Raw genomic sequence first — 25,919 nt, 5'->3', positions numbered from 1 at the left:
GCAAAACAAAAAACTACACTGTCTGAAAGCAAGACTGGACACTTGAGTAAAAAAAATGGAACAAAGTGGTTAAACTGGATACATTTTCTATATAAAATACTGTGGAATGAATTGTAGAAAACAAAGATTGGTTCCCTTTTCATTCGCATTACTACTTTAAATTTTATCTTCCTTGACCACCTAACTACAAAAGTTGAAAGGGTTTTTAAAACTGAAAGGTCTTTGGATGAATTGTTGCAAAACTGGCCTACTCCCTTAGATAAGATGGGACTATAAATCAAAATAAAAATTCAGAATTTTCTGGAGGACAGAGAAGGAGCAGAAGCAACTTGGAGACTCCTCTGTGAGACGCAGTTATCTAATCAGTAACTTCATGAACACATACAACACAAGAGAGGAAATAAATCATATGGTTACAGGGCATGGCCTAAAGACACACAATATAGCAGACCTGCTGAATCTAAGCAGCTCAGGGGTTTGATCACTCCTTGGATGAGAGACCACATGTGTGGTGCTATTAGTTTCTTTCTTTCATGGAGCAAAAGTGGGATACATATGTAATATAAACAGACTAGTTTTGAAGTGACTTCTACAACAGAAACTATGGTGGTCATTTTGATTGAGGTGATGAGCGATTGTTTTTAACCCTTTCAGAATACTCTAGGAAAAGGTAATGTGATCCTGGTCCTTCCTTTTTCTAGTGATTGGCCTGACTGTGGAAGGATAAACTCTGTGCTTTAGCAATTTCTGGGATAGCTCCAATGAAATTCTATATAGACCTGGGGAAAATCAGGAAGTAACTTTTGAGATTTCTTAAGTAAGTAATAAAGCATTCTTGAAGGCATCTAAGTTTAAAATTAGCAATAGTTACAGTTTTTTATTATTGAGTCTGTAAAAATATGACTAACATACAACTTATGCCAATTTGATTTGTAAAATCAAAGTCCATTTAGTGGTATTGACGTACATCATACATTAAAGTGGTAAGAAAAATACTGACATTTGACATATTATACATGTTCATGTAAAAATCATGTTGCATAAAGGTTTTAATTAGAAAACACACAAGTCACAAAAGTACACAACAACATCCTAAATAACGTAGCTGTGGAAGAACAGAGATTTCACAGTTTAGCTTGACTTCATCAGAAACTATAAAATAGTTCCAGAAAACTGTACTACTAGCCATATTCTGCTCTCTTTCAGATAAGGTGCACTTAAAAGGCAAATCAGTCTTTAAATTGCTGAGAGGGTTTTTTTTTAAAAAAATCTTTTCATTTTTGTAAATCAATACAAACATCAAAAGAATTTTGATTCTGTGAAGTTGTCCATACACATTCATTTTAAGATTCAATCAAAAATTGAGAATGCATTTATGTATGTTCATGTATATATACACACACATATAGAGCAAACAGCATATTAGAACTTGTAGTAAAATTTTAAGTATCTCTGGGTTTTAAAGTAAAAATTGTACATACACCAAGCCTTCATGTCTTCATCTAGCAGACCGACCTTGTCCCCCACAAGATGCTAGCTGTCAAAGTTTAAGAGGTAGTATATGAAAGTCTAATAGTTTCACTTATACTGAAGCCCAGTACCGTTGTATATATATATAATTAAAATGTACTATTATTCTGTTTCAAATTGATTTTAAAAGGCTTAGTAAAAATAAGGTAGTGATAAACCATCATGGCAACTGCATTACTTTGCAATTAAATGCAGTGCAGCCTGTTATTTTAATAGCAAAACACATTGAGCCTTTTGCTTATCCTCTCTAGTGTTCATTATTTCCCCCATCCCCCAATGTTTAATTTTATTAGGTATAATTACATTACTTCAAGCCAAGATTATTTTATGCATTACAAGGATATGTATAGATATGTATGCTTTTTAAAGAACACACTCCATCCCGTAAAACAAGCTACCTGATTGAGGCTAGTATCATAAGGAGTAAAATTTAAACACAGTTTAATAAAATATTTTCTTAAGTTTGTAATTGCACTAATATATCCAAAGTGTTCATGCACATGATTGCAGTACAAGTATCAAAAAATCAAACTGAATGTGTTAAGCAGCACAACAACCCTATGTGTGTTTCCACAATAAATTAACATTCAACTCTTTCACTAATGTTTTGGTTTCCATGCTTCTGTGTAAGTGAAAAGTTCATTTTACACATTATCTACCATATAATGAACCATGGTAAGATCCATAGTTGTACCAAACATATGCATCCATGAAAATGGCTACCTGATTGCACACATTATCTATTTGTGGAACCCTCTTCAAGTGGACTGTACTTCAGTCATAATTATGTGAAGAAAAAGGAATAAGCACATGCCCAAAGGATAAATATTAGGATGCCTTTTGCTTAGAATTCTATAAATAGAAAGCATTTTGTCAAGGGGAACGTAACTAAAACCAACATTCTAAACTGCTTTATTTGTGGTTATATAATCTGCCTCCTTTTGGGAACTTTTCCACTACAAAAGAACCTTCATAAGCAGTAAGATTTATGTTAGCCAAATCTGTCATTAGCACTTGCATTTTTATATTCATTCCATAACAGTTACAGCAGTAGTGGGTGCCATGAACCAAGAGAACTAATTAAGGAACAAAAAGGAATAATATTTTAAGACTTTCACATTATGGGTACAACTCCCACTGACGTAAATGGAAAATCCAATTGGGTTTTTGTGGAGCTTGATTGAATCATAATATTTCAAGATCACAGTTTTTCTCATAAAAAGGGTAAATGTACACATCTATATATGATATGATCAGACAAATAACTTCTTTTTTTAGTGAGCTCTCCAATCCATACAAAATAGCAGTGATTTATCCCTCCAACACCAGTAGTAGATGACAATACAGTTTAAAAGGTTTTTTTTTAAAAAAAGTTACACTTCACAACTATCAAATCAATAAATCCAATGGACAGTTCTCTCCCTTCTGATTTTGTGAACTGCTTCAAGAAATTTTAGAACAACTGAAGTCAATCAACTCATTGAATGCAATCCAATACCGACTTGCCTGTAGTAAGCAGAGTTCAACTCAATGGAGCTTACTTCTGAGTAAATATGAATAGGATTGCACTGATAATTAACATTCCAGATTATTTTAATTTACACATGTCTGGAGTATGGAGTAAGAAGGCCAAAAATTGTTGAAGTTTATGTTTGGTTATTTTATTAACATTCTCGTGTTGAAAAATGGTTCAGGCTGGTTCTCATATGGCAATACTCAAATCCACAATTAAAACATGTTCCATGAACAATACATGGAACCAGATCACAGGACAATAAACTAAACGGTGGGGCTCCTTCTAGACACTGACATTCTGAAAAATAGACCTGCACAATTTTAGGTCATGGAAATGCTGTCCTGCCTTGAACCACAAAACCAGTCAGTGTGTGTTCCTAAAACACTTGTTTCTCAGCTGGGTATCAAAATGGAACAGTTCCTGTGAATCACAGCAGAGTGCTCTAATCCGTTATGCAGATATCAAAAGTCATTGGAGTATGGTAGTTGAGAGGTACGTCCTGCATGAATACAGCCAAGTAAAAAAATTCTTATGGCCTTTTTAGCAAATAAGCTGTTGTAGTTTCACAATGTTATGATTGTCCCATCTTCTTCTAAAGTCTTTGGGCCTGAGTCCTGGATTTCATACTCCATGTTAATGCTGCCAGTTGAACAATACAAGTTTACTTCTCTGGAAGAAATTAAACCATTCTGCACAGATTCATGATTGGTTTCAGTTTGTGTCAGTGACTCAATGCTGTCACTGGAAGGAGCCGCTTTTGGAATTTGTTGTGGCTCACCATTATCTTCAATAATAATATCATCTTCATCACTGTCTTCCTCTTCTTCAGGGTGGTATATGGGCACAGTATGTGGAGTGTAACTTGGAAGGCTGGTATCTGTAGACTGTCCTGAGCTACCAGAAGTCCGGCTGTTCCTAACAACATTGTTTCTCTGATTCGCTGGTCTCACAGTAATTATTAAGTTTCGACTGTTAGCAATCATCATATCTGTAACCTGATCAAGGCTTTTACCTGAAACTTCTATACCGTTTACTTCCAGAACTTCATCATTTACAGCTAATAAGCCCGTGCTTTGAGCCAGTCCACCAGGAACAAGCCTAGATATGAAAATTCCTGGTACTTTCTCTAACCCATGAGGCGTTACTCTGACACTAGAGCCATCCCGTATATAAAATCCTAGAGGCTTGTCCGTTCCATATTTATAAAGCCGCACTCTGCGATGGGTTTCTGGAAGTATGTCTACATCTATAATAGAAGATACTGGTCTGAAGTCTTGCGGCATACTAATGACAATGTGAGGCTTTTTCCTATGGTTATCTGGACGCAACACGTTTGTCAAGACATTTTTCTTCCTTGTTATGGTATCCATCCCAAAGGCACTGTAGTCTGCATCTTCTGTACAAATGAGAAGAGAAAAGGGGGGGGGGGGAAGAAGTACATGTTAATTTTTGGAGTACAAAATAAGCCCAGTCAACATATATGGCACTAGCCATTAAAGAGCTCCTAAATAAATGGTTCTCAGCATTCTGTAATGTTTTGCTCCTGATCTGGCTGGCCTAGTCCAAGAAAAAAGGGATTCAAGGAACAAGGTAGCTGCACATGTCTGTATTGCGCTTTATTTTATATAGCCCACTAAATGTGAGACATGGCTCTCAAACGGAACATCCTTAGCTCTAGGACTTTTAGCAAAGAAGTTAGCACTGGAAGAGCAAAACTCAGAGCTTTCCAAAGAACTGTCGATGGCTTATAAGATATGTACTTGCAATTCTTTAGTCAATGTGTAATTCTAGGTTACATTTTTCTTCTTCTTGAGTTTCAGTATATTAGAATAAAAAGAATGAGGAAAGGCAAACAGCCAGTGGACCTAGTGCTGCCAAATATTGGGATGGTGGCCAAATGACCTGGTTTTAATCTCCTGAAAACAAATACCATTCCACAAGCTCCCTTCCTTGCCCCTCATCAAGAGTAGGTAAAATGGCTGGCAACAGACTAAATAAGTAACATATTTAAACATTGGAAGACACTTCTAACAAGTGGTTTAACAGCAAACTAGTACTACCAACGCCTTGCAACTCAAGCTGAAGAATGTTCTTCCATGGATTTCATTCAGTTATTATAGCAAAAGGTGCTTTAAGCAGAGGGAGATAAGCCTTAATCCACTGCTTAATTGAATTTATATACTGATTTTTAATTAAGAAAATTAATTATAATAAAGCAGGCACCCCAAACTCAGCCCTCCAGCTGTTTTGGGACTACAATTCCCATCATCCCTGACCACTGATCCTGTTAGCTAGGGATGATGGGAGTTGTAGTCCCAAAACAGCTGGAGGGCCGAGTTTGGGGATGCCCGTAATAAAGTATTATAATTGATTATAACTGAGAAGATTATAAGTTGTTTCTTCATATTTCAGGTAGTAGTACATCTGTTTAGCATACAGTTCCTAAGGACCAAGGGTAATATTAAATCAAGTTTTACTCAGAGTAGACCTATTGAAATTAATGAACATGACCAAGTTAGCTTCATTAATTTCAAAATGTCTACTCAAAGTAAATCTTAGCTGAATACCACCCCAACTGAATACTTCATCCAATGATTTGATTATATATTTGCTCCTAAAATTAATCCAGGTCCTTTCCCATATGCCACAGGACATCAATATGAATCCCATCAGTTTCAAGTCTTAGAAAGTTGTATTTTGGATCATGCTTTAAAGTTGCACACTCAGTTCATGAGGGGCATTTATATGAGTCAATGGGTCTCACCTGCTTTTCTGCATATACTCAGAACACACCCTACTTTGTAGCTACAGATTGCAGGGGAAGCCCAGCAGTGGCAGGAAAACAGTTCTTCATGCAACCTTGTCTGCTATTACTGGCCTTTGAATTTGAAGAACCCCAGATAATATTTTTTTTGAAAACTACTGTTATAAAAAAAATGTTTCTTATGGCTTTAGCACAAGATACCAATGCTAATCATATCTGATACACTAACAGTGCAATTCTACACAAGTGAATTCAGAAGTGCTTCTCTTCAAGTTTGATGGGACTTACTCCCAGGTAAGTGTATAGTACTGAAACTTGAAGCTTATTTTAATCTGCAATTATGCACAGATCTTATGGCAATTCTAAGTGAAGACCACTATATAGCTAGATGTTACATTAAGGGGAACAAAGATAATGGAATGGTGGATTAGGTACTACTGTTGAATAACTTTCCAGCTTGTGTGTGCTAGGGATTTTAATATTTAAAAGGTATGTGTTATGCATTCAATTGTATAATTAGTAGCAGTACCTAGTCCTAGTTCTAGGCCATGTCTGAAATCAAATACACTATCAAGTACTAACACATTCAAAGACTCAGGATCCAAATGCTAGACAGGAAGGGTATTCTCGGGTTGCCATAGTTTGAAGAGCAAAAAGGAGGACACATTTGCTGACTTTTAATTTTAACTGTGGATTGCTATGACGACTCTCCCCATGAAAAAAAGGTTGTGTCCTGGAAAAAGAGAGTTGGTAGACCCTCTGGAGGAGATTGGGGGGCATGTGAGGGGGGGGGAGAGAACTGAGAAATCTCATGTGCCACAATATGTCACCCAATATGGGAACTGGGCAGATTCCAGGGTAACTGATACTACAAATGGACTAGTATGACTCTCACAGCCACCATAACACAAAAGCATTGCCAACAGCACAACACATCTGTTGCTAGAAAGTATCTCTTCTTAGAGGTATGTTTATCCTATTTCCTGTTTGTTGTTACCAGTGCTTGGGGGAAACAGAAAACTAACATTTCCGAGCACAATTCAAAGTGTTGGTGCTGACCTTTAAAGCCCTAAACGGCCTCGGCCCAGTATACCTGAAGGAGCATCTCCACCCCCATTGTCCAGCCCAGACACTGAGGTCCAGCTCCGAGAGGCCTTCTGGCGGTTCCCTCACTGAGGTAAGTGACATTACTGTATACGGAACCAGGCAGAGGGAAGTCAAGGAAATAACTACTGCATCTGACTTTTAGATAACTTCTGAAGGCAGCCCTGTTTAGGGAAGTTTTTAATGTTTTGATGTTTTATCGTATTTTTAATATTCTGTTGGGAGCCACCCAGAGTGGCTGGGGAATAAATATATTATTATTATTATTATTATTATTATTATTATTATTATTTATTTTACTAGTTTTGTGAGTATAATTAGCAGCTTGGTTCACATATAAAAGTGCTGTACTCATCATTATTTTTAAAGATCAGGTTAATACAACAACAAACCTAGACAGCATCTTAGAAAGCAGAGACATCACCTTGCTGAGAAAGGTCTGTATAGTTAAAGCTATGGTTTTCCCAGTAGTGATGTATGGAAGTGAGAGCTGGACCATAAAGAAGGCTGATCGCCGAAGAATTGATGCTTTTGAACTATGGTGCTGGAGGAGACTCTTGAGAGTCCCATGGACTGCAAGAAGATCAAACCTATCCATTCTTAAGGAAATCAGCCCTGAATGCTCACTGGAAGGACAGAGCCTGAAGCTGAGGCTCCAATACTTTGGCCACCTCATGAGAAAAGAAGACTCCCTGGAAAAGACCCTGCTGTTGGGAAAGATTGAGGGCACAATGAGAAGGGGACGACAGAGGACGAGATGGTTGGACAGTGTTCTCGAAGCTACCAGCATGAGTTTGACCAAACTGCGGGAGGCAGTGGAAGACAGGAGTGCCTGGCGTGCTCTGGTCCATGGGGTCACGAAGAGTCAGACACGACTAAACAACTAAACAACAATACAACCAGATATGTTTCTATGATTAAACTTTAAGCTTGCAGGGTGGGCAGAGAGATAGGTTTGAATCCTGAGTTGCCTTACAATCCATCAGAGGATACTGCTAGTGCAATGATGTGATTTTCACTTAGTCCTCTTTCCCCTTGTAGCCCCCCCCCCCATGCCATCTTCCACAGTTTTGGAAGGTTCCTAGTTAGGGGAGCTATAAAAGGAAATGGGAATAGTAAAAACAAAAACAAAAAAAACACCATCTGCTTCTGCAGTAACTTAAGTTCTAAGCTTCAGCATGCCTACACCTCTGAAAAAACTGTCTGCCTTCTCCTTCTGAGTTGCTTTGTCACACCAGGTACAACTACCACCTGAAAGGGGGTTGTGGCACAAGGGCTGGGGAATCTTGAACATTTCACCTAGAACTGACCACCTAAGAATTTGGCAGTATGTAAGGAAATGACACTGCTTTCCTTGAGAACCAGCAATGCAAAATGATGTTAATTGATATTAGACAGAATATCAGGTGTATTAGAAATTGGATCCCTAGCAACCATCTTCTTGCACTGGAGAAAGGTGTGAGGGAGGGCAATAGCTTATGAGGGCTGGAAAAGAAAAAGTCAAGAATGGGTAGATCAGCAAATTATACTAACAAAACATAATGGGTTGTATTCAACATAAGGAAGTCCATGCCCCCCTCCAACATCCTGTATGCCCCCAAACCACTCCTGAGGATCAGGGTGCACCCAGGAAAGGCCTAAGATGTAAACAAGTATGGGAATAATATTAATAAATAAAATTAATCTGGAAATGTGAAGTTATGCAAATACTATCAACTCCTATATTAGAAAGAATCTCCAAGTACATCCCTCAATAGTTGAGCTAAAAGAATATTAACTTGAGGAATGAGTAGTGCATGTACCTGAAACCAAGAACTGAATGAAATGCACTTATTCCACGACAGCACCAGTAAGAGAATTTTTAACCCAGGTTAAAGTTAAATATGCTGTTATGAACACAATTTCCCCAGTGTTCAACTTCAGTCCAAGTTGAAAGTTCATTTACTGTTTGTCTTTATGAGTAGCAGTTTTCCCTTCAATAGCAACGTAACTAAAATGTTAAATTCAATAAAGTCTAAGATTCTTCTGATTTAAAACCTTCTTTTATTCAGGTTTTAGTTTAAGAATTAAGAACAGCAACTCATGTATACACTAAGATTTTCATATTCCCCAAAAGATGCAGACGTGGTGCTTCATTTTGAAAGGACAATGCCCTTGTCAGGAAACAATTTTTAAAATGCTGTGCAGCACTGGAAACAGAGATCAAGATACCTACGTCATGCAGCTTATCTGGGTGTATATTCCATGTTTCTAAACAGAATTGGAGCAATGTAATACCTACACAGCTGAAGGAAGTCTATTGATAAACACTTTGATAGTCTTGAACATAAAAAGCCTTTTATGAAGAAAATATACTAGCTGAGCAACAGTTACTCTTACAGAAAATAAGCAGTTGAAGAATGTGCAAAATAAAGTTCTCACAACTTCTTGTGGAAACTATTACAGTGGTACCCCGCAAGACGAACGCCTCAGAAGACGAAAAACTCGCTAGACGAAGGAGTTTTTCGTTTTCTTAGCCGCTTCGCAAGACGCATTTCCCTATGGGTTTGCTTCGCAAAACGAAGCTTGCCCCGCAAGCTCCGGGGATAGCGGGGAAGCGCAGCGCGTCTTCCCCGCTGTCCCCGGACCTCTTTTGAAGCAAGGGGCGGCGGGGAGAAGATCGCTTCTCGTTGCGCGCACCTTCCCCTCTGTCCCTGGACCCCTTTTGAACCAAGGGGCGGCAACGGGGAGAAGCGATTCTCCCTGCTGCCCCTTCCCTTGCTTTAAAACAGGTCCGGGGACAGAGGGGAAGGCGCGCGCGCCTTCCCCTCTGTCCCCGGAGATTGCGGGGCAGGCAACGGGGAGAAGCAATTTTCTCCCCGCCGCCCCTTGCTTTAAAACAGGTCCGGGGACAGAGGGGAAGGCGCGCGGCGCTTCCCCTCTGTCCCCGGACGGTCTCCATAGGAACGCATTGATTGATTTTCAATGCATTCCTATGGGAAACCGTGCTTCGCAAGACGAAAAACTCGCAAGAAGAAAAAACTTGCGGAACGAATTAATTTCATCTTGCGAGGCACCACTGTATAGCAGGTTGTGTTTTAACCTTTTATCAGCAACTCCTTTCTGCATTACCAGTACTTCCTTTCAAATAAATGTTTCCTGTTTTTCCAGGTCTACCTTTCGAAACTCATTGGCATAGTTTGCATGTCATTTTGAGTCAAAGCCTGAAAGAAATTATGGCTTACCATGAAAAAGTGTCTTGGTATGTGCACATAGCTCAAATCAGGCTCATCCCACTCCTCCCCTTACTGAACCAGGAAGAAGCAAATCAGAATATTGCTTTAATGCTGCATGTGAGCCAGTACTCATGGTCTGTTTCTAAACAGTGAGTGGAAGCTAAGGTTTGTTCTTGGCTTTAATAATAATAATAATAATAATAATAATAATAATAATATACCCCACCCATCTGGCTGGGTTTCCCCAGCAACTCTGGGCGGCTCCCAACAGAATATTAAAAACTTCCCTAAATAGGGTTGCCTTCAGATGTCTACTAAAAGTCAGATAGTTGTTTATTTCCTTGACATCTGATGGTAGGGCATTCCACAGGGTGGGTGCCACTACCGAGAAGACCCTTTGCCTGGTTCCCTGTAACCTCATTTCTTGCAGTGAGGGAACCACCAGAAGGCCCTCAGAGCTGGACCTCAGTGAATGATGGGGGTGAAGACGTTCCTTCAGGTATACTGATTTGTTTTTTCTTTCTTTCTTGGCAAAGGTAAGAGTGGGGCAGGGACAACTTGAGCAGCATGTACCAGTATGCTGCTCATTCAGGGTAAGACATGGTTTGTCTTGGACTAACTATGACCCAATGTGACATGTGAATAGATCCACTGATGTATGACGACACATTCTAAATAAAGGTGAATACAATGAGGAGTTTATGGCATGGCAATTCTAACACTAGTTTTGAGATAAATAAATGCAAAAAATGGGAAATAATAAAGTCTGATCTTTATAAACTTAGTCAGGCAGCATGATTGTTTAGCCTCTCAACAACCCTTGAATAAATTCTTTTAAGCAATATCCTTCAGTACAAAGGTACTATTGTTCTGACATCAACCAATCAGTTTAGAACAGTGAAAAACTTTTGGCAAGAAACCAGAAGTAAAAAGTGTTGCCATAAATAAGGTGAATGCCTATAAGGTACAAAGGTGAACTGCTTTTAATAAGCATGCTCACTGGTGTGAAACCAAATCAGCATATTGCCAGCTCAACACAAAGAATGAGACATTAGGTAAAGCTTATACTGACCTAACCCACACAAGAGCCTTTATCAAGCACTGTGCAGTTTTCTATGCTTGGTTGCCAGTTACTCAGCTCTTCTGAGAGCATGTAGTACACAAATTAGAAAACTGTCTCAACTATTTTTAAAAAATGACTGCCCTTGAAACTCCACAGATGAAAATGGTTATGTATACAATCATTTACACTATTAATTGTTTAACATGTGCTTGTTATTAGCTTATGTTTTGAAATACAAATACTATTTGCATTTGTTTAAAGTGTACTGTTAAGTTTAGAATTCAGCATACCGGTAACTGATTACAATGCACAAAAGCTAAGCAACTAGTACTAGTATATGCAGAGTTTGAGAACCTCAGAGCTGGTTTTGCAATGAACACATTTCTAGGTCTATTCCTAATAAATTCTCAAGTTACAGCATTTGTTTATTAAAAAAATAAGACATAGAAAGATTATATTGTATTTAAGACAGAAATTTTACCCTTCTGAATATTATTTCTCCCTCCTCACCCAATCTACCTTCTAAAATACTCTACTATATATAGTAATAGGCATATTTTGCTCCAGACATCTCTGCCAAATACGGTACATCCTGAATCAGCCAGGACATCTATTTTGTAACTAGATGAAAAAAGGCTATAAGTTTGTAGAATTTATTTTTAATGCAGAATGTTATATGCCTTTTATAAAATCATTAAATGTGGAATGCTTCTCAACCAGGGAATTGTACTAGTTAGCTCTTTCTTACATTGCAGTCAATGGCATGACAACTCTGTGCAGCATTGTTTCAGAAATACTTTCAGAAAGACCAATTCCATACATTTTGTATTAGATTTAAACTGCAGAAGCCTGGCCATTAGATTCTCTCTTTTTTTAACTCTTCCAAAAATTATAACCTCAGATATTCCAGTGTAGCAAAATAACTGAATTAAATGAGAGAACAATTTTAAATGCTTCAGTATAAAAGCTAATCTATGTTGTTTTGCCCCATATATGCTGTAAACTGGAAATACTGTAGTACCAGAATAGCATTCCAAATTAGGTATATTCCTATAGCAAGTCTCTCCCCACCCCCATCTTTATTTTAATGTCTTGTACAGAAGAACATGTATACAATTACAGGTAGGTAGCCGTGTTGGTCTGCCGTAGTCGAAACAAACAAAATCCTTCCAGTAGCACCTTAGAGACCAACTAAGTTTGTTATTGGTATGAGCTTTCGTATACATGCACACTTCTTCAGATATTCTAAGGTGCTACTGGAAGGAATTTTATTATTATTATGTATACAATTGTTAATTACTGCATAGTGAGTGAACACAGCATAATCATGAACAAAAAAAGCCTAAAACTGAAACTTCAGAACTGCTTTCTGATCTACAAGTTTAAAAAACTGGATACAGATTCACTTTAAACTCTGTTAAAGTAGACAATGAATTACATACAAGATTGTGCCACTTGTAAACTAAAGAAATATATCCATATTTTTGTCATTACAGGCAAACCCCGATTTGCACAGGGTCATTGTGCGTGACAGCGGAGTGCACATAAGCCCATTCCACCCACTTTTCCAGCCACTTCTGGGTCGCCGTGATACAAGTGTCAATTGGGTGCACATAAATCGGGTCACTGCCTGTATGAACCAGTATGCCAATTATCAAATTCTGGAATATATTCATTGTATATACCCTAAGTCAGAGCTTTCCAAACTGTGTGTCGCCACATGTTAGTGTGTCGGCTGCAATGTGTAGGTGTGTCGCGCAAATGCTCCCCACGCTCCTCCCAGGGCTGGAAAGGGGTTAGTTTGCTAGCAAAACTAAACTACTGTGTCGCGAAATGATGCATGTCTACAAAATTGTGTTACCAACATGAACATTTTGGAAAGCCCTGCCCAGGTCAAGTGAGGACTTACTGTCTCTGGAACCAAAGAAAGAAAAGAAATGGCTGTTTCTACAGATTTAAACATTAACATGAGCACCATAAATTGGATGATAAAATGAACTGGCAACTAATGCAACTGTTTAAAAACAGGGGTTATGAAAGATCTAAATGGAACTCCAACCAGTAATCTGGCCACTGCATTTTGGACCAAACAAAGTTTCTGAGTAATCTTCAAGGGTAGCCCCACAGAGTGCATTGCAATAATCAAATCTGGAAGTTATGAGAGCATGGAGTATTATGAGCTAAGTAGTTTCTGTCCAAACAGGGGTGTAGCTAGCAAACAAGCCAGAGCTGGAAATATTAAGTTACAAGTGTAGAAGATAAGGCTGGAGCACTGGTAACAGCATTCATACAGTTGCTAATGAACTGTTGACAGAAGCTAGCATTGTATGCTGAATAAATGAGAATTGTAATTTTGAATAGATCTTTTGAAGGATTCTAGAGCTTTAAAAACCACTGAAGTATGGAACAGGGTGATATGAGCTTGGCGGCACTCCTAGCCCCCATGGCCACCCAAGCCTCCAGACCTGCTCCCTCCTGGGGAATACCACCCCTCCAGAGCAAGTCATCTTCCCACTTCACGAAGATGACAACTTGGGACACAGAACACCTGTCTATCCAGTATTCAGCTTTCATTTTACTATTTTAATGATACATTGCTTTTCAAACTGTACACTACTTGGAGATGTTTAAAATATTAAGCAGTTTAGAAATACTTTAAAATAAATAAATAACTGTTAAGTGAATAACTCATATAAACACACACATATGGTGCTAAAATGTTAAGTAATAATCCCAGCCCAACAAAGTAGCTTATCTGCTCTAGTCATATGGCTACTGAAAGAGATTAAGCAGAACTGCTGAATATGACCTCACCAGTCCATCTACTTCTATTCCAGATTCAGCTTCTATCTTTTTGATGAATATTACAAAATATAAGGGATTAGAAAAAGGTAGCTGGAATGTGCCACTTTACATATTTTAAGGCATTCTATTTAAACAGTTACATATAACTATTTGCTCTTCTACTTACAGCAAATATGACTTGCGTCAGTATTAGGGAGGCTGTGACCATTTCCCATCTTCTCTCCAAACCAGAATAGAGCCTTTGTTTTTTACTGGAAACTCCAGGAATCACACTGTCTGGGTTTTCCCAAGCTATTCAGATTCCCAGGTACAATACAGTGACTTAGAGCCCTTATTATACATAAAAACTGCTGAATATTTTGTTCATTTTTCATCAACGTGAGAAAAACCTAATACATAATTTGTGAGGAGTTCAGAGTAAAGCTACATTTTTTCTTTGCTTATCTATCAATGATGTGCTTTTGGGGGTAAGTGGTGCTTGTGATTTTATTAAAGAATCTCTCTTTCAGTACCAACACATTCTATATCTCTTCATGATAAGCTAGGTAACAAAGTTTTCAGTAGGGAAGGCAAGATTTGTAGCAAGGTTAAAAGGCATGATCTTGTGTATTAAATCAAGGTTGAATTTCAAAAAGATTTAACTATTAGATGAATATGGCTGCCTCTCTAAATGGTTCTATGCTCCCCTCCCCCAACTTCTCTCTATGCATAGCAAAGGAAATGCAGCAGGATGAAATCCCACCATACACTGCACAACTGTGCAATATTCTTTCTCAATAAATCAACAGGTATCAAACAATGCATCAGTGTGAATACATATAATGATGCATTTTCTTCCAAGCCAGTAAACTGCAGTTTGAGCAATGATCAGGAAAAACACACAAAGAAATTTAGCTCATTGAAGGATGTATGATGAAATATATGCTTACCTTTTCTTTGAATAAAAATTCTAAGCAAAGGATTAGCTGTAGAAACTGCTTTGTGATAATTGTCATCGTTGTTGATAGGCAAGAGATCTCCATGAATGTCTATATATCCAACTAAGACATCAATGTTGGGTATTTTGTGAACATGCTGCAGTAATCCATAGAATTCCTCAAATTTTCCAGGCTTCGACCTTTCCAAAGAAAAGCGCCGGAATTCTGCACCAAACTACAAAAACAAACAAACAAAAATGAAGTTGATACAGTAATAGGAAATGTTCACATATACACAAAGTCTACTTAAATTTAACACCAAGTTGTAACGTGGTGTCATGAACAGTGTTGAACTAGAATTGAGGAGAATAAAGTTAAAGTTCCCATTCATCTAAGAAGTTATTTGGATGAATTTTCACAAGTTACCAGCTCTTAGAAAGCTAAAGGGTTCTTGTGAAAGGGAGATCCAATGGATGAATGCTGCAATATAAATGTAACCAATCAATGGAGTTCCACTTCAAATACAAATTCTAACATGAATCAAAACAGTTTTCTGCCTCACTGTATTATGGAGGAAATCATTATGAAAACAAAAAATAAAATAAATCCAAGTATTGCCCACAACTGCAACCATGGCTTAGTACTTGCAGATATAATGCATCTCTGACAATGTTCGGAGTGCATGACACCCATCAAATTAACAGAGTCCATTCCTCCTAGTCAACTCCTGTCAGACACCCACCTCCCTGCCCGCAAGGTTACCCAGGCTTCAGCCAGAATTTGTGAAGAGCTTTGCTCAGAAACTTGTTTTCAGTGCTAGAGCTCAACTCTTAATCATGTGACGTAACTAACAGTATCTGAGTAGGTGCAGAATATTGTCTTTCATCACTAAGTAACCACTGCATGTCCCAATATGTATAGGATTAGTGGGCAGGACTTCCAGGTTACAAGGTGTGGCTTTCATTCAGGCAATTTTACACGCCAGCACCTATCTCTTATATATATTATTTGGCATTATTTGCTTGCCCTTCACCATGCGTTCTCAGCTCAATTGTGTAATGTCTTCCACCCTCAAGGGCCTGTGTAGAAAGGTGCACTTTAATCCAACATCAAGTGTATACAGCAACTGAACATCAAGTGTATAGCGCGACAAGGCCAGACACACCTCAAGAATTCCATGATCTGAGGGCCACCACAAAAGGCCCTTATGCACTGCTGCCCGACCAACTTTATATGATGGTAGAACTACCAGCATGGCCTCCCTTACAGATCCTAATACTTGGATAGGCTTATGTATCAGAGGAGACTCTCCTTCAGATATTTGGAGCCTAAGTTGTCTAGGGGTTTCTGTGTCAATGTAAGTACCTTGGATTGGGCTCTGAAGCGTACTAGCAACCAGTGCATTTCTGTCCACAGCCAGTAGTGCCGTCCAGCCCCTTGGCCTCTGCATCCTTCACCAGCTACAATTTCTAACCCCAACTCTGAGGTGACCTCTACCTTCTCAATTAGGGTGGATGATGAGCAGAAGAGTATGGAGTACATCATTAACATCCTACTCTTGTCTCTCTGGACCAACACAAGGTACAAACCCTAAAACCAAGCCACAGAGTGGATTAGCCTATTGGAGAGAAGGTCTAAATCTCTATGGACTACATGACACGCCAACCTCACCCCACTTGTCTGGACTGGTGCTCCACTGAGGACCCAAGTATCCACTTGCCCTATATTAGAATTCTCCAAACCATTTAAGTGCTCTTTCCACTAGCTACTGTTCACTGCCTGCCAAAACCCTCTCACTGGTATCACCACCTGCCTATCCTTCTGCAGATCCCAACAATCCACTACTGAAGCTCCCTCACCCCATGCAATATTTGCCTGCTTGTCCAAACTCTATTAAATGTCAAACTACCTGCCATTCTCACCATTACAAACATTCCTGCAATTAAAACACACAAATTCACAAGGCACAATCACCCCTGGGCCGTTCCTAGTCCCATTGCAGCTGCAATTTCCATACTCAATTCTACAGCAAAATGTTCCACTGCAGTATTGCTTACTTACCACATGCCTTAAAATCCATGCTAACTGAAAGGAATGCCAAAATGATAGCCTTCATCCTTCTAGAAGTTTCCTAGTTCTGAAGATTATGCAAATTATTCAACAAAGTGCAGCACATATAGTGAGAAAGCAGACCTTCTGTTTGATGCACACATTCTAATAAAGTGGACTCTCGGTTCCTGAACACCTCTGTAGTTGTATGTTTCAATTCTCGAACGCCGAAAACCCAGAGGCAAATGCTTCCATTTTTGAACGTTTTTCAGAACCCAAATGTGCAATGCGGCTTCCGCTGAGGGCAAAAAACTCTTGCAACCAATGGGAAGCCGTGCCTCAGTTTTTGAACATTTCAGAAGCTGAACAGGCTTCCGGAATGAATTTCAATTGAGAACCGAGGTACCACTGCAAAGTAATTCGGCAAACAAACAAGCATTCAACCTATTCCATTAATTTAACTGTGAAACTAACCACTTATAGGGGAAGAGACGATTATAAATATAAGACAGCTACTTAGTAGTAACACTGTTGGCTACCTATTTCAATTGTGAGCACAGTAAGATGTATAAACTTTTTTACACACCTCACTCTGTCTGTGCAAAAGCAGTAGCTGAAAATAGTCTGAAAAACTGGGTTCAATTCTATAAACCATGTCCACCAAGGTTTAAAAGTAAGCCAAGGCAGTAGTATCAGTCAGCCTTTAAAATCAAAATAGCCAAAGAAAGCAAAACTTAGCCACAAAAAAGATAAACGGATAGAAATTCGCAATGATTAAACCAACAAGAACGGCATACACCTATAAATCATGCTAGGGAATTTTTAAAAGTTGACATTCAAGCAGACATGGGATTAAAACTATCCTAACAAAGCTAAAAGGGCTGACCTGTGCTCAACAGAATTTTTCAATCATTGCTGCTTGTTAAAGTAAGCTGACAGATATTAAAATTCTTACATCAGCATGCTTAAGTTCAGATATCTCTTTCTCAACTCTTTTAAGCTTAAACAGATTGGCACCATCATAGAACCTAATGCAACTCATGTTATCATTATCTTTTGTTGTTCCTCTCATGCTATGAAGCTACCTGGACCCTTCAGCTGTCACCTGGGGCCCTCCCACAGATGTTCCTCCTGAGTGAGGTTCAGAGGGAGGCTACTGTATTGCAATTATTATGAGCCACTTTAAGCTCAACATTTGTTGTTGGAAAAGTGGAATACAAATATTAAATCAAATCAAACTCTGTTGAACACTCTGGATGCTGTCATTAGCATATTCCAGGTGCCAGGTTAAAACTTCTCTTCTCCCAGGCATTTTATGACAAGCCAGCCAATTGCTTACTTGAATTTTGTCTGTATGTTTTCGGCTGGGTTCCCCCCTGTTGGGTCTGTTTAAGTTTTTGTTATTGCTGCTGGGTTTATGGATTGTTGAACTGGTTTTATTCAAATGTATAATTTCTTGGGTTTTGTATTACACTTTCCAACTCAACCTTTTCAAAAGTCACTTAAAGCCTTCTTTGTAGCAAGTGCACGGTAGTTAAATAACCACTACCACCACCACAACAAGTAGCAACTTGGGAGCTCAGGAATCAAGTATGAATATTTGCTTAAGGGGCAATTTAAAATGATACACTTATTAAAGAACACAAATGCTTGGTAGAAATTAGGAGTGATTCAAATTGAATCTTAGTTGGTATACAAACCCTAGGACAAGTGCAGATTTCAAATTGCTAAAACAGTACGAATTTAAGACTGAACTTGTACAATCCATTTTGGAAAATAACTATAGCTTATTGAGGAAATGGACAAAGAAACATAAAATAACTCTCATGAAGCTATTGGCATTGAACATGTACCTACCAACTACAGTACTTGTTTATATTCCATTTGGCCTTCATTTAGATCTTCTAAAAGCAATAAATTGCTGCTTAATTGGGACTATTTTGGCCACTATAAGCAAAAACACATTCCCCCTTGCTCTCTAGCACTATACAGTAGTCATCCAAATGTTGTCCACACACCAGATGGAGATAATTTAAAAATAAGGCACAAACACTGCACCTTGGCCTAGAGACATTTAAATTTAAGGAATTACGGTAATCAAATAGTTTTGTTCTCTGTATATTCTATAAAGCCTATAATAGCTGGCAGCAAGGCAGAACAGATGAGTCATTTTGTTTTATTACACCTGTGCCACATGAAGTAATTAAAAAAAAACCAAAACACTGTAGGAGTAACTTCCCTTACAAAGGTAAATAGATTTATGGTGCCAGGTAATATTGTCTTTTCTATTTATAGAATCATAGAATCATAGAGTTGGAAGAGACCACAAGGGCCATCGAGTCCAACCCCCTGCCAAGCAGGAAACACCATCACAGCATTCCTGACATATGGTTGTCAAGCCTCTGCTTAAAGACCTCCAAAGAAGGAGACTCCACCACACTCCTTGGCAGCAAATTCCACTGTCGAACAGCTCTTACTGTCAGGAAGTTCTTCCTAATGTTTAGGTGGAATCTTCTTTCTTGTAGTTTGGAACCATTGCTCCGTGTCCGCTTCTCTGGAGCAGCAGAAAACAACCTTTCTCCCTCCTCTATTTGCATTCTACTTCCTCGCAATTTTAAAATTTAAGGAAACCTACACTCTGTTACAATACAATATTACTGTAATTCTCCAGAAGATTGACATGTAGTACCAAAAAATTAACTACACACAACCCAGATCCAACAAAAGAACTAACTGAAGCCTGTAAAATGTTGAGGGAGAAAGTACAATTCTAATTGCCCAGAGAAGGAAATAACATTTTTACTTTAACATGAGAAATGGAACAACTTGAGAAGATGGGTTAGAATGGAACAACTTGAGAAGATAGGGCCTTTCCAGATACTGTAAAACTAGTTTTACCTTCAACACTATGCTTAAACTTGCCAAAGGCAATTCAAGATCCTGACCTATGTAATTGTTAAGTGTGTGTATGTATGTAATGTGTAGGTGCATGTACAGCAGATGTGAGGGATTAATCCAATGGTGCTTAAGTGATTTTAAAAGGCTATTTTTAAAATCATTTTAAATATTCGAAGTTATTTAAGGGAACAAGCCTTACAATCCAGCCAGAAACCAGCTGAGGAGTGTCTGTAAGGACAATTATGCCTCTGGAAGTCCCATAGCACACTAGCCAACTACATCCTCCCCAACAGATCTTCTGCTGGTGGAGTGAGGGGAACTGGGGCATGTTGGAGGAAGGCAGTGAGATGCAAAGTCCAAAGGCCCTTCATTTCTCTTACAAAGGTGGGTCCTTACACATAGCTAATTCCCTCCACTGACTAAAAGGGGAGTAACGATGATAAAGAGATGTGGCAGCTGCTCTGCCAGTGGATTTCCCCAAACCACCATCATATGCTGCCAGTGAACTGTAGGATTACACTTCCCAAAATTGTACTCTCTATTTTGGTAAGGAATTTTCCCTGTCTAATTGCACCATGCTTCACTACAGATTGTATGAGGATATAGATTTTAGGGCCCTCAACAGATTAGTTACCCCTTAACACTGCTTAATTACCCACTTGTGTTCACAATCAAAGTGACTGAAGAGAGTGGGGCTTCCCATTATATATAGGTGAAAGACAGCTCTCATTTACACAAGTGACTGAGTACAGAATGTGGAATGGTAGGTATTTTATGTCCACGTGGAATTCAAGGGTGTGATCTTAGCTACCTGGTATAGAATTCTTCTAGGTGGCTTGGGATGATGAATACTAAATTACCCCATAGGTCAACTTAGGAACAAGGTGGGGTGGGGATGGACTTAGTGCTTTAGTAAATAGACAGGAATGCCAAGTAGAGATCTTGTTAAACAAACAAACAAACAAACAAACAAACAAACAAACAAACAAAAGGAAAGAGCAAGAATAATACAGTGTTTACTTCACATTAAATCTAAAAAAAACTCCATTATGAGTAATATGTTTTTAAGTCTCACTTTGCCTAAGAAAGCTCTCCTCTTCAAACATATAATTTCCCCCCTCATTAAAATGGAATTTTAAATATAAAGCATAGCAATTTGCACCCCCAAAGAAATACTCCTTCATTGTCTCCTGAGACAGATGGATGCCACCAGGAGCAAACTAGCCATCAGAAGTACTGTTTTCCACATAAGTATATGTGGAAATAGCCACAAGACCAAAGTGGTACATGGATGTTCACTTGTAATTAGGAATAAACACGAAATGAGTGATAAAACGCTTCATTACAGCCACAGTCTATAGTAAGACATATCCTGTTACTCAGAGGCTGTGGTGTTGGGATGGCTCACCAGTTTAATTTGCGGCATGACCATACAAATAATGAAAGAACACTTTAATCTTCAACAAAGTATACCAGGGTGTGTTCCCTAACATAAGGAGGTTCTGAAAACACTCCAGGGTAAGTATTTTGTATGAACACAACCAGCTAAATTGCAGACACTCTGAACATTCCAAAGGCCTAAAACAGCCTATGATGCCCCAAAACTATCCCCAGTAAAATTCGGGTCTCTCTAGCTTCCTTTTAAATCCAAATAGCTACTCTGTTAGTACCAGGAAGGTGTGCACAATTTGTGAAGTCCTCATGCTACCCTGGTGATCAGTGCCAAAATTACAGCTGAACTAACATGGCTGAACAATTCAGGGGCTGCAGGAAACAAAAGGCTGTTTCATTTGCTCAAAATGGCATTCTCTGTACCCCCTTCTCCAGAAGAGATTGGCAGCAAGTGCTTTAAAAATGCCATTCTGACTTGCAATCAGGTTAGAAATGCACAACACAAAAAAACAACTGTTTACACAGTCATTAAGAGATTCTAGATATTGGAGAAAAACATTTTTTTCTATGCAAACAGAATAGTGTATAACTAACAATTGTGTTGCACATTGTAGAACTTTTATGGTCATGACACTCAAACTATGTCTGAGAATGGATACTTAGCAGTCCCCATAATACTTCATAGAAACCAATCCCAAGACCACTTTTTCAGACCACATTAAAACACAGAGCAATACTCTCTCAATGGTTTAACAAGCTCATTCATCAAGCACTGGCAGAAGCACAAATGCCCAGGCCATATGGGATCCTTGTGTTTGGGTAAAAGGAAGTGTCATCAACACAAGGAGAAAAAGGAATAAAAGTGCTGAGACTTGAGGAGTGGTGGTGACTGGCAAAGCCAAGACAAACCAGTAATGCCTACACAAAATCACACCCTATTATTCATTCATGCTAATCATGGATAACCTTCACCCCCTGATTCTGTAATCACTCTCAGATTAGAACTACCTACCACTATACACATGCTCACACCTTGAAAATATCAATGAATTGTAGAGTTGGAAGGAATCCCAAGGGTCATCTAGTCCAACCCCCTGCCATGCAGGAGCCTTTTGCCCAACCTGGGGCTCAATCCCACGACCCTAAGATTAAGTCTCACACTGAGCTATCCCAAATGGGGTGGGGGAAGGGGGGAAAAGCTAGTGTTTTGAAAGGGCTCTTCAAAGGTAAGCACAGCCGCATTCTTAATAGGTTACTCTTGGAAAATAAGTCATCTGCAAGTGGCTCCTCAAGCGCATTTTTGGTAACAACTCGCCCTAATTACACATTATTCCATGAGCGAAATTACTACCTTGACTTTAGTCACCCCAAATAAATGTCACCTGGCACACTATTGGGGCCAGAGATGAAAGATGAAGCACTTAACTGTTCCCCCGCCAAAATAATAATAATAAATCGTGCTGACGCTCTCTCCCGCCATCACTGCAAGCGAGGCAGCAGAATATGTACAGTACATCGTTTCCTTCTCAGCATGACCACCATGCCTTTTCCCCACATACAATCTTAAAAGAAAAAAAGAAAAGAAACTGCTGGGGCTTAAGACTGCCTGCTAGCTGCGGCCACTACCCAGGACGAGAGCACCTTCCCACACCCGGTTTCAGGTGCCTGGTACGGACTGGGGGGGCCGGGGATTGGTCAGCCCTGAAGAGAATGCCCTTTGTACGTGCTCAGAAACACTGCTGCGCGCGGAGGTTCTGGGCTACGGAATTAAACGCGGCCACCCGCTTCCTTGGTAACCATCCCCCCCCCAGAAAAAAAAACCCCACAGAGACCCCGAAAGAGCACCCCCACCCACCTCAGCGAGACGTAACAAACCCGAGTACCCCTCCCCAAAGCCGAGGCGAGGGCCGGCGTGGGGACGCCACCCACCTTGCTCTTCACTTCCATGGTGCCGAGGCCGCCGCGGCTCCCCGCTCCGCCGCCTCCGCGTTGGCCCCGGTTCATGCCGCGGGCGAGTCTGTCAGCCAGCCCGTCAGCCAGACGCTGGTCCGCTCGGCGGCGCGAAGGGAGCGGGTCTGAGGGAAGCCCGGAGCACCAACACCACGACCGCCGCCGCCGCCCCTCTCAGCCTCAACCTGCCGCCTCCCGTCTGAGGAGGAACGGCCGCCGCCAGACCGACCTCGCGAAGCCCAGGGGAGGGGAAGGGAGGGGGGAGGAGGAAGAAGGAGAGGGGGAGGGGCCGCCGCCCAGCAGCCTCCTCCTGGCACCTGCAGCTCCGCGGAAGGGAGGAGGAGGAGGAGGCGGCGAGGGGAGCGGAGCGAGAGAAAAAGAGCGAGGCACGAAAGACGACGCATGCGCGCGCGCGCGTGAGAAGGAGGAGGGGAAGCCAGGAGAAGGGAAAGCCCCGGCGCACCTGCACCTCCAGCGCGCGTGCGCAACCTGCCGCTCTCGCAGGAGGAAGAGGAAGAGGAAAAGCACCTGCTCGTGGCAGGAGCGGCCGTGGCCCGTGAACGTGCGTGCGCACAGTTCGCGCGCGGGAGGAGAATACCTGCCGGGCTGGATTCCAGAGAGAGATGGGGGGCGGCGCATGCGCGTATAGCGGCCGTCTCTTTCCTTGGGTGTTTTTTTTTTCGCCTCAGGGTGGAAGGACACCTAGCCACCCTCTGAGGGATAAATATTTACAGTGCTTTTCCCCCCTTAAAAAACGTTTAGGGGTACTCTCATTTTCCTACTCATATTGAAATACTGCCCCTCAGCGAGGCCAAACTTACATTCACAAAATGATTAGGGGTATGCGTACCCCCAGAAAAAAACACTGAATAATATATATACATGTTTATCCTACTTCTGCACCACCCAATAATAATAATTGCAACCAAATAATACAACACAGCCCTCCCACCCCAAATAATAATTCAGTATTTTTTGTGTAATGTGAAACTCCTGGAGAAGGGAGGAGGGATGGGGTAATATGGGGGGGGGGAGCCATCAAGTATATAGCCTGGGAGTGTGGGACAGAGAAACAGGAGAGGTTGATAATATGGAACCTGCTGTATTTATTTACTCCATTTATAGCCCCTCTTTTGATCAAGGAAAGGAGCATGTTTTCATCCTCACAACAGCCCTGCAAAGTAGGGCTAGTCTGAGAGATAGTAATTAATTTGCCCTAAGGTCACCCAGTGAGCTGGGATTTGCACCAACAACTCTGAGCCTACCCTAAGACTCTGTGAAATGAAATATTGCTTTTAAAGGGGAATGGAAATGTCTGGAAATCTACAGAGAGAGGAAGGTGCAGTAAGATCAAGAGGGACATAGGAAACTGTCCGGGATTGGGATTAATTAAGATCAACTGTATAGTGTTGTGATAAAAATAGAAACCATTTAGCATTTACTCATTGTTAGTAAAACCGACGTGTCATTGTGTGGGTGGAGACTGGAAGAATGAGATTGTATTTTAAGTAGCATCTGTATGTATAGGCAAAGTGTCTCTGGGAACTATTTTCTGCTAGTAGGCCAGCAAAAACTTGCAATGGTCAACTGGGAGGGAGGCTGGGTTTGTGATGTTGGCTGATGCACCATAAAAACAGGCATCTCGTTGCATAAAATGTTTCAGGTTTTGCATGACTTCTAACAACCACCATGGAGTGGGGAAACATTTCCATTAGCAAATTGTGCCCTCCCAGTCCACTGAACTTTCACAGTGGGCTGTAATTATTGCTCTTGCTGCTGCTTAGAATGTAAGATAAAAGTCTGTTATAATAAGTCTTCTGGAAAAATAGTAATGAAGTGTGTTCTAAAGTAATGTACATAGATCAAATTTAAGTGTTGTTAAAACAATTACAAGTCTTCTCATTTCACTCAGGTGGCACATTATAGGATCTGATAACATAAGCTGCAACATCAGCAACTCATTCACTGACCTGATCTATGCCATTGCCAACCCAGCAAAGCTCATCTGCTTTTTTCATAGGATAAAAATAACAATTCCTACAAAAATAATAATAAAGGGACACAAATCTGACAAAATAAATTATTTTGAAACATTCAGAAACCAGTAGGAGAACATGACAGTCTCTTGGAGCATTCTACAAGTGACCTTAAAACTGCTGTTCTTCAGTAAAAAAATAAAATAAAGGAAGACTTCAGGGTACAATAGTTGAATCAAAAGTTTGATTCAGTTAAACTTTAACAGAGACTTTTGTTTCCCTTCACACTACAGATGTCAATTAACATAACAAATCTAGGATGATAGTGTTTTAAGTAATTCGTGATAACACAACCATCCTAGATTTTCTATGTTAATTAACACTTGTAGTGGGTCAGGCAACCATTGTCTCTTTTTGGAGTCCAACTGATAGAATCAAACTTCTGAATAAGTTCTAAACTTCCTTTATAGAAGGAATTGATTACTGCAGTGAATGGTCAGTGTGCTTATCTTCCATACAGTTGAAATTCAGCACTCTAGTTCTTAGCCTTTAAGAGGTTGTAAGACTTCTTGTTCTTTTTGCTGCAACAGACTAATTTGTAGCCACCCCTCTTGTGGCATTGTGGCCCCTTAACTAAAATATGTCTTGTGGCAGGCATTATAGACTAAAGCACATTTCATCACATACCTGAAGAAGTTAAGATTTGAAATAACAGTAATATATGCAAACATGCCTGCTTT

General features: G+C 40.0%; 1 protein-coding gene across 1 annotated transcript; it reads right to left on the bottom strand.

Moving 5' to 3' along the window:
• Positions 1–850: 850 nt before the first annotated feature.
• On the bottom strand, positions 851–23,743 carry PARD6B (par-6 family cell polarity regulator beta). Its single transcript, XM_053394251.1, has 3 exons — positions 23,183–23,743; positions 14,927–15,149; positions 851–4,442 (listed from the first exon to the last, which is right to left on the bottom strand). The coding sequence occupies exons 1-3, from the start codon at positions 23,255–23,257 to the stop codon at positions 3,610–3,612; spliced, it is 1,131 nt and encodes a 376-aa protein (XP_053250226.1). The 5' UTR covers positions 23,258–23,743; the 3' UTR covers positions 851–3,609.
• Positions 23,744–25,919: the final 2,176 nt, after the last annotated feature.

Source organism: Podarcis raffonei, chromosome 6 (assembly GCF_027172205.1).
Source record: "Podarcis raffonei isolate rPodRaf1 chromosome 6, rPodRaf1.pri, whole genome shotgun sequence".
Classification (NCBI taxonomy): Eukaryota; Metazoa; Chordata; class Lepidosauria; order Squamata; family Lacertidae; genus Podarcis; species Podarcis raffonei.
This window is presented reverse-complemented; position numbering and strand designations above follow the sequence as displayed.

Excerpts from the sequence above, each read along its gene's own strand:
- PARD6B (XM_053394251.1), bottom strand. The coding sequence starts at position 23,257 with ATGAACCGGGGCCAACGCGGAGGCGGCGGAGCGGGGAGCCGCGGCGGC. Across the intron at positions 15,150-23,182 it reads CCATGGAAGTGAAGAGCAAG|TTTGGTGCAGAATTCCGGCG; the intron begins GTGGGTGGCGTC and ends TTGTTTTTGTAG. Across the intron at positions 4,443-14,926 it reads AATTTTTATTCAAAGAAAAG|AAGATGCAGACTACAGTGCC; the intron begins GTAAGCATATAT and ends TCATTTGTACAG.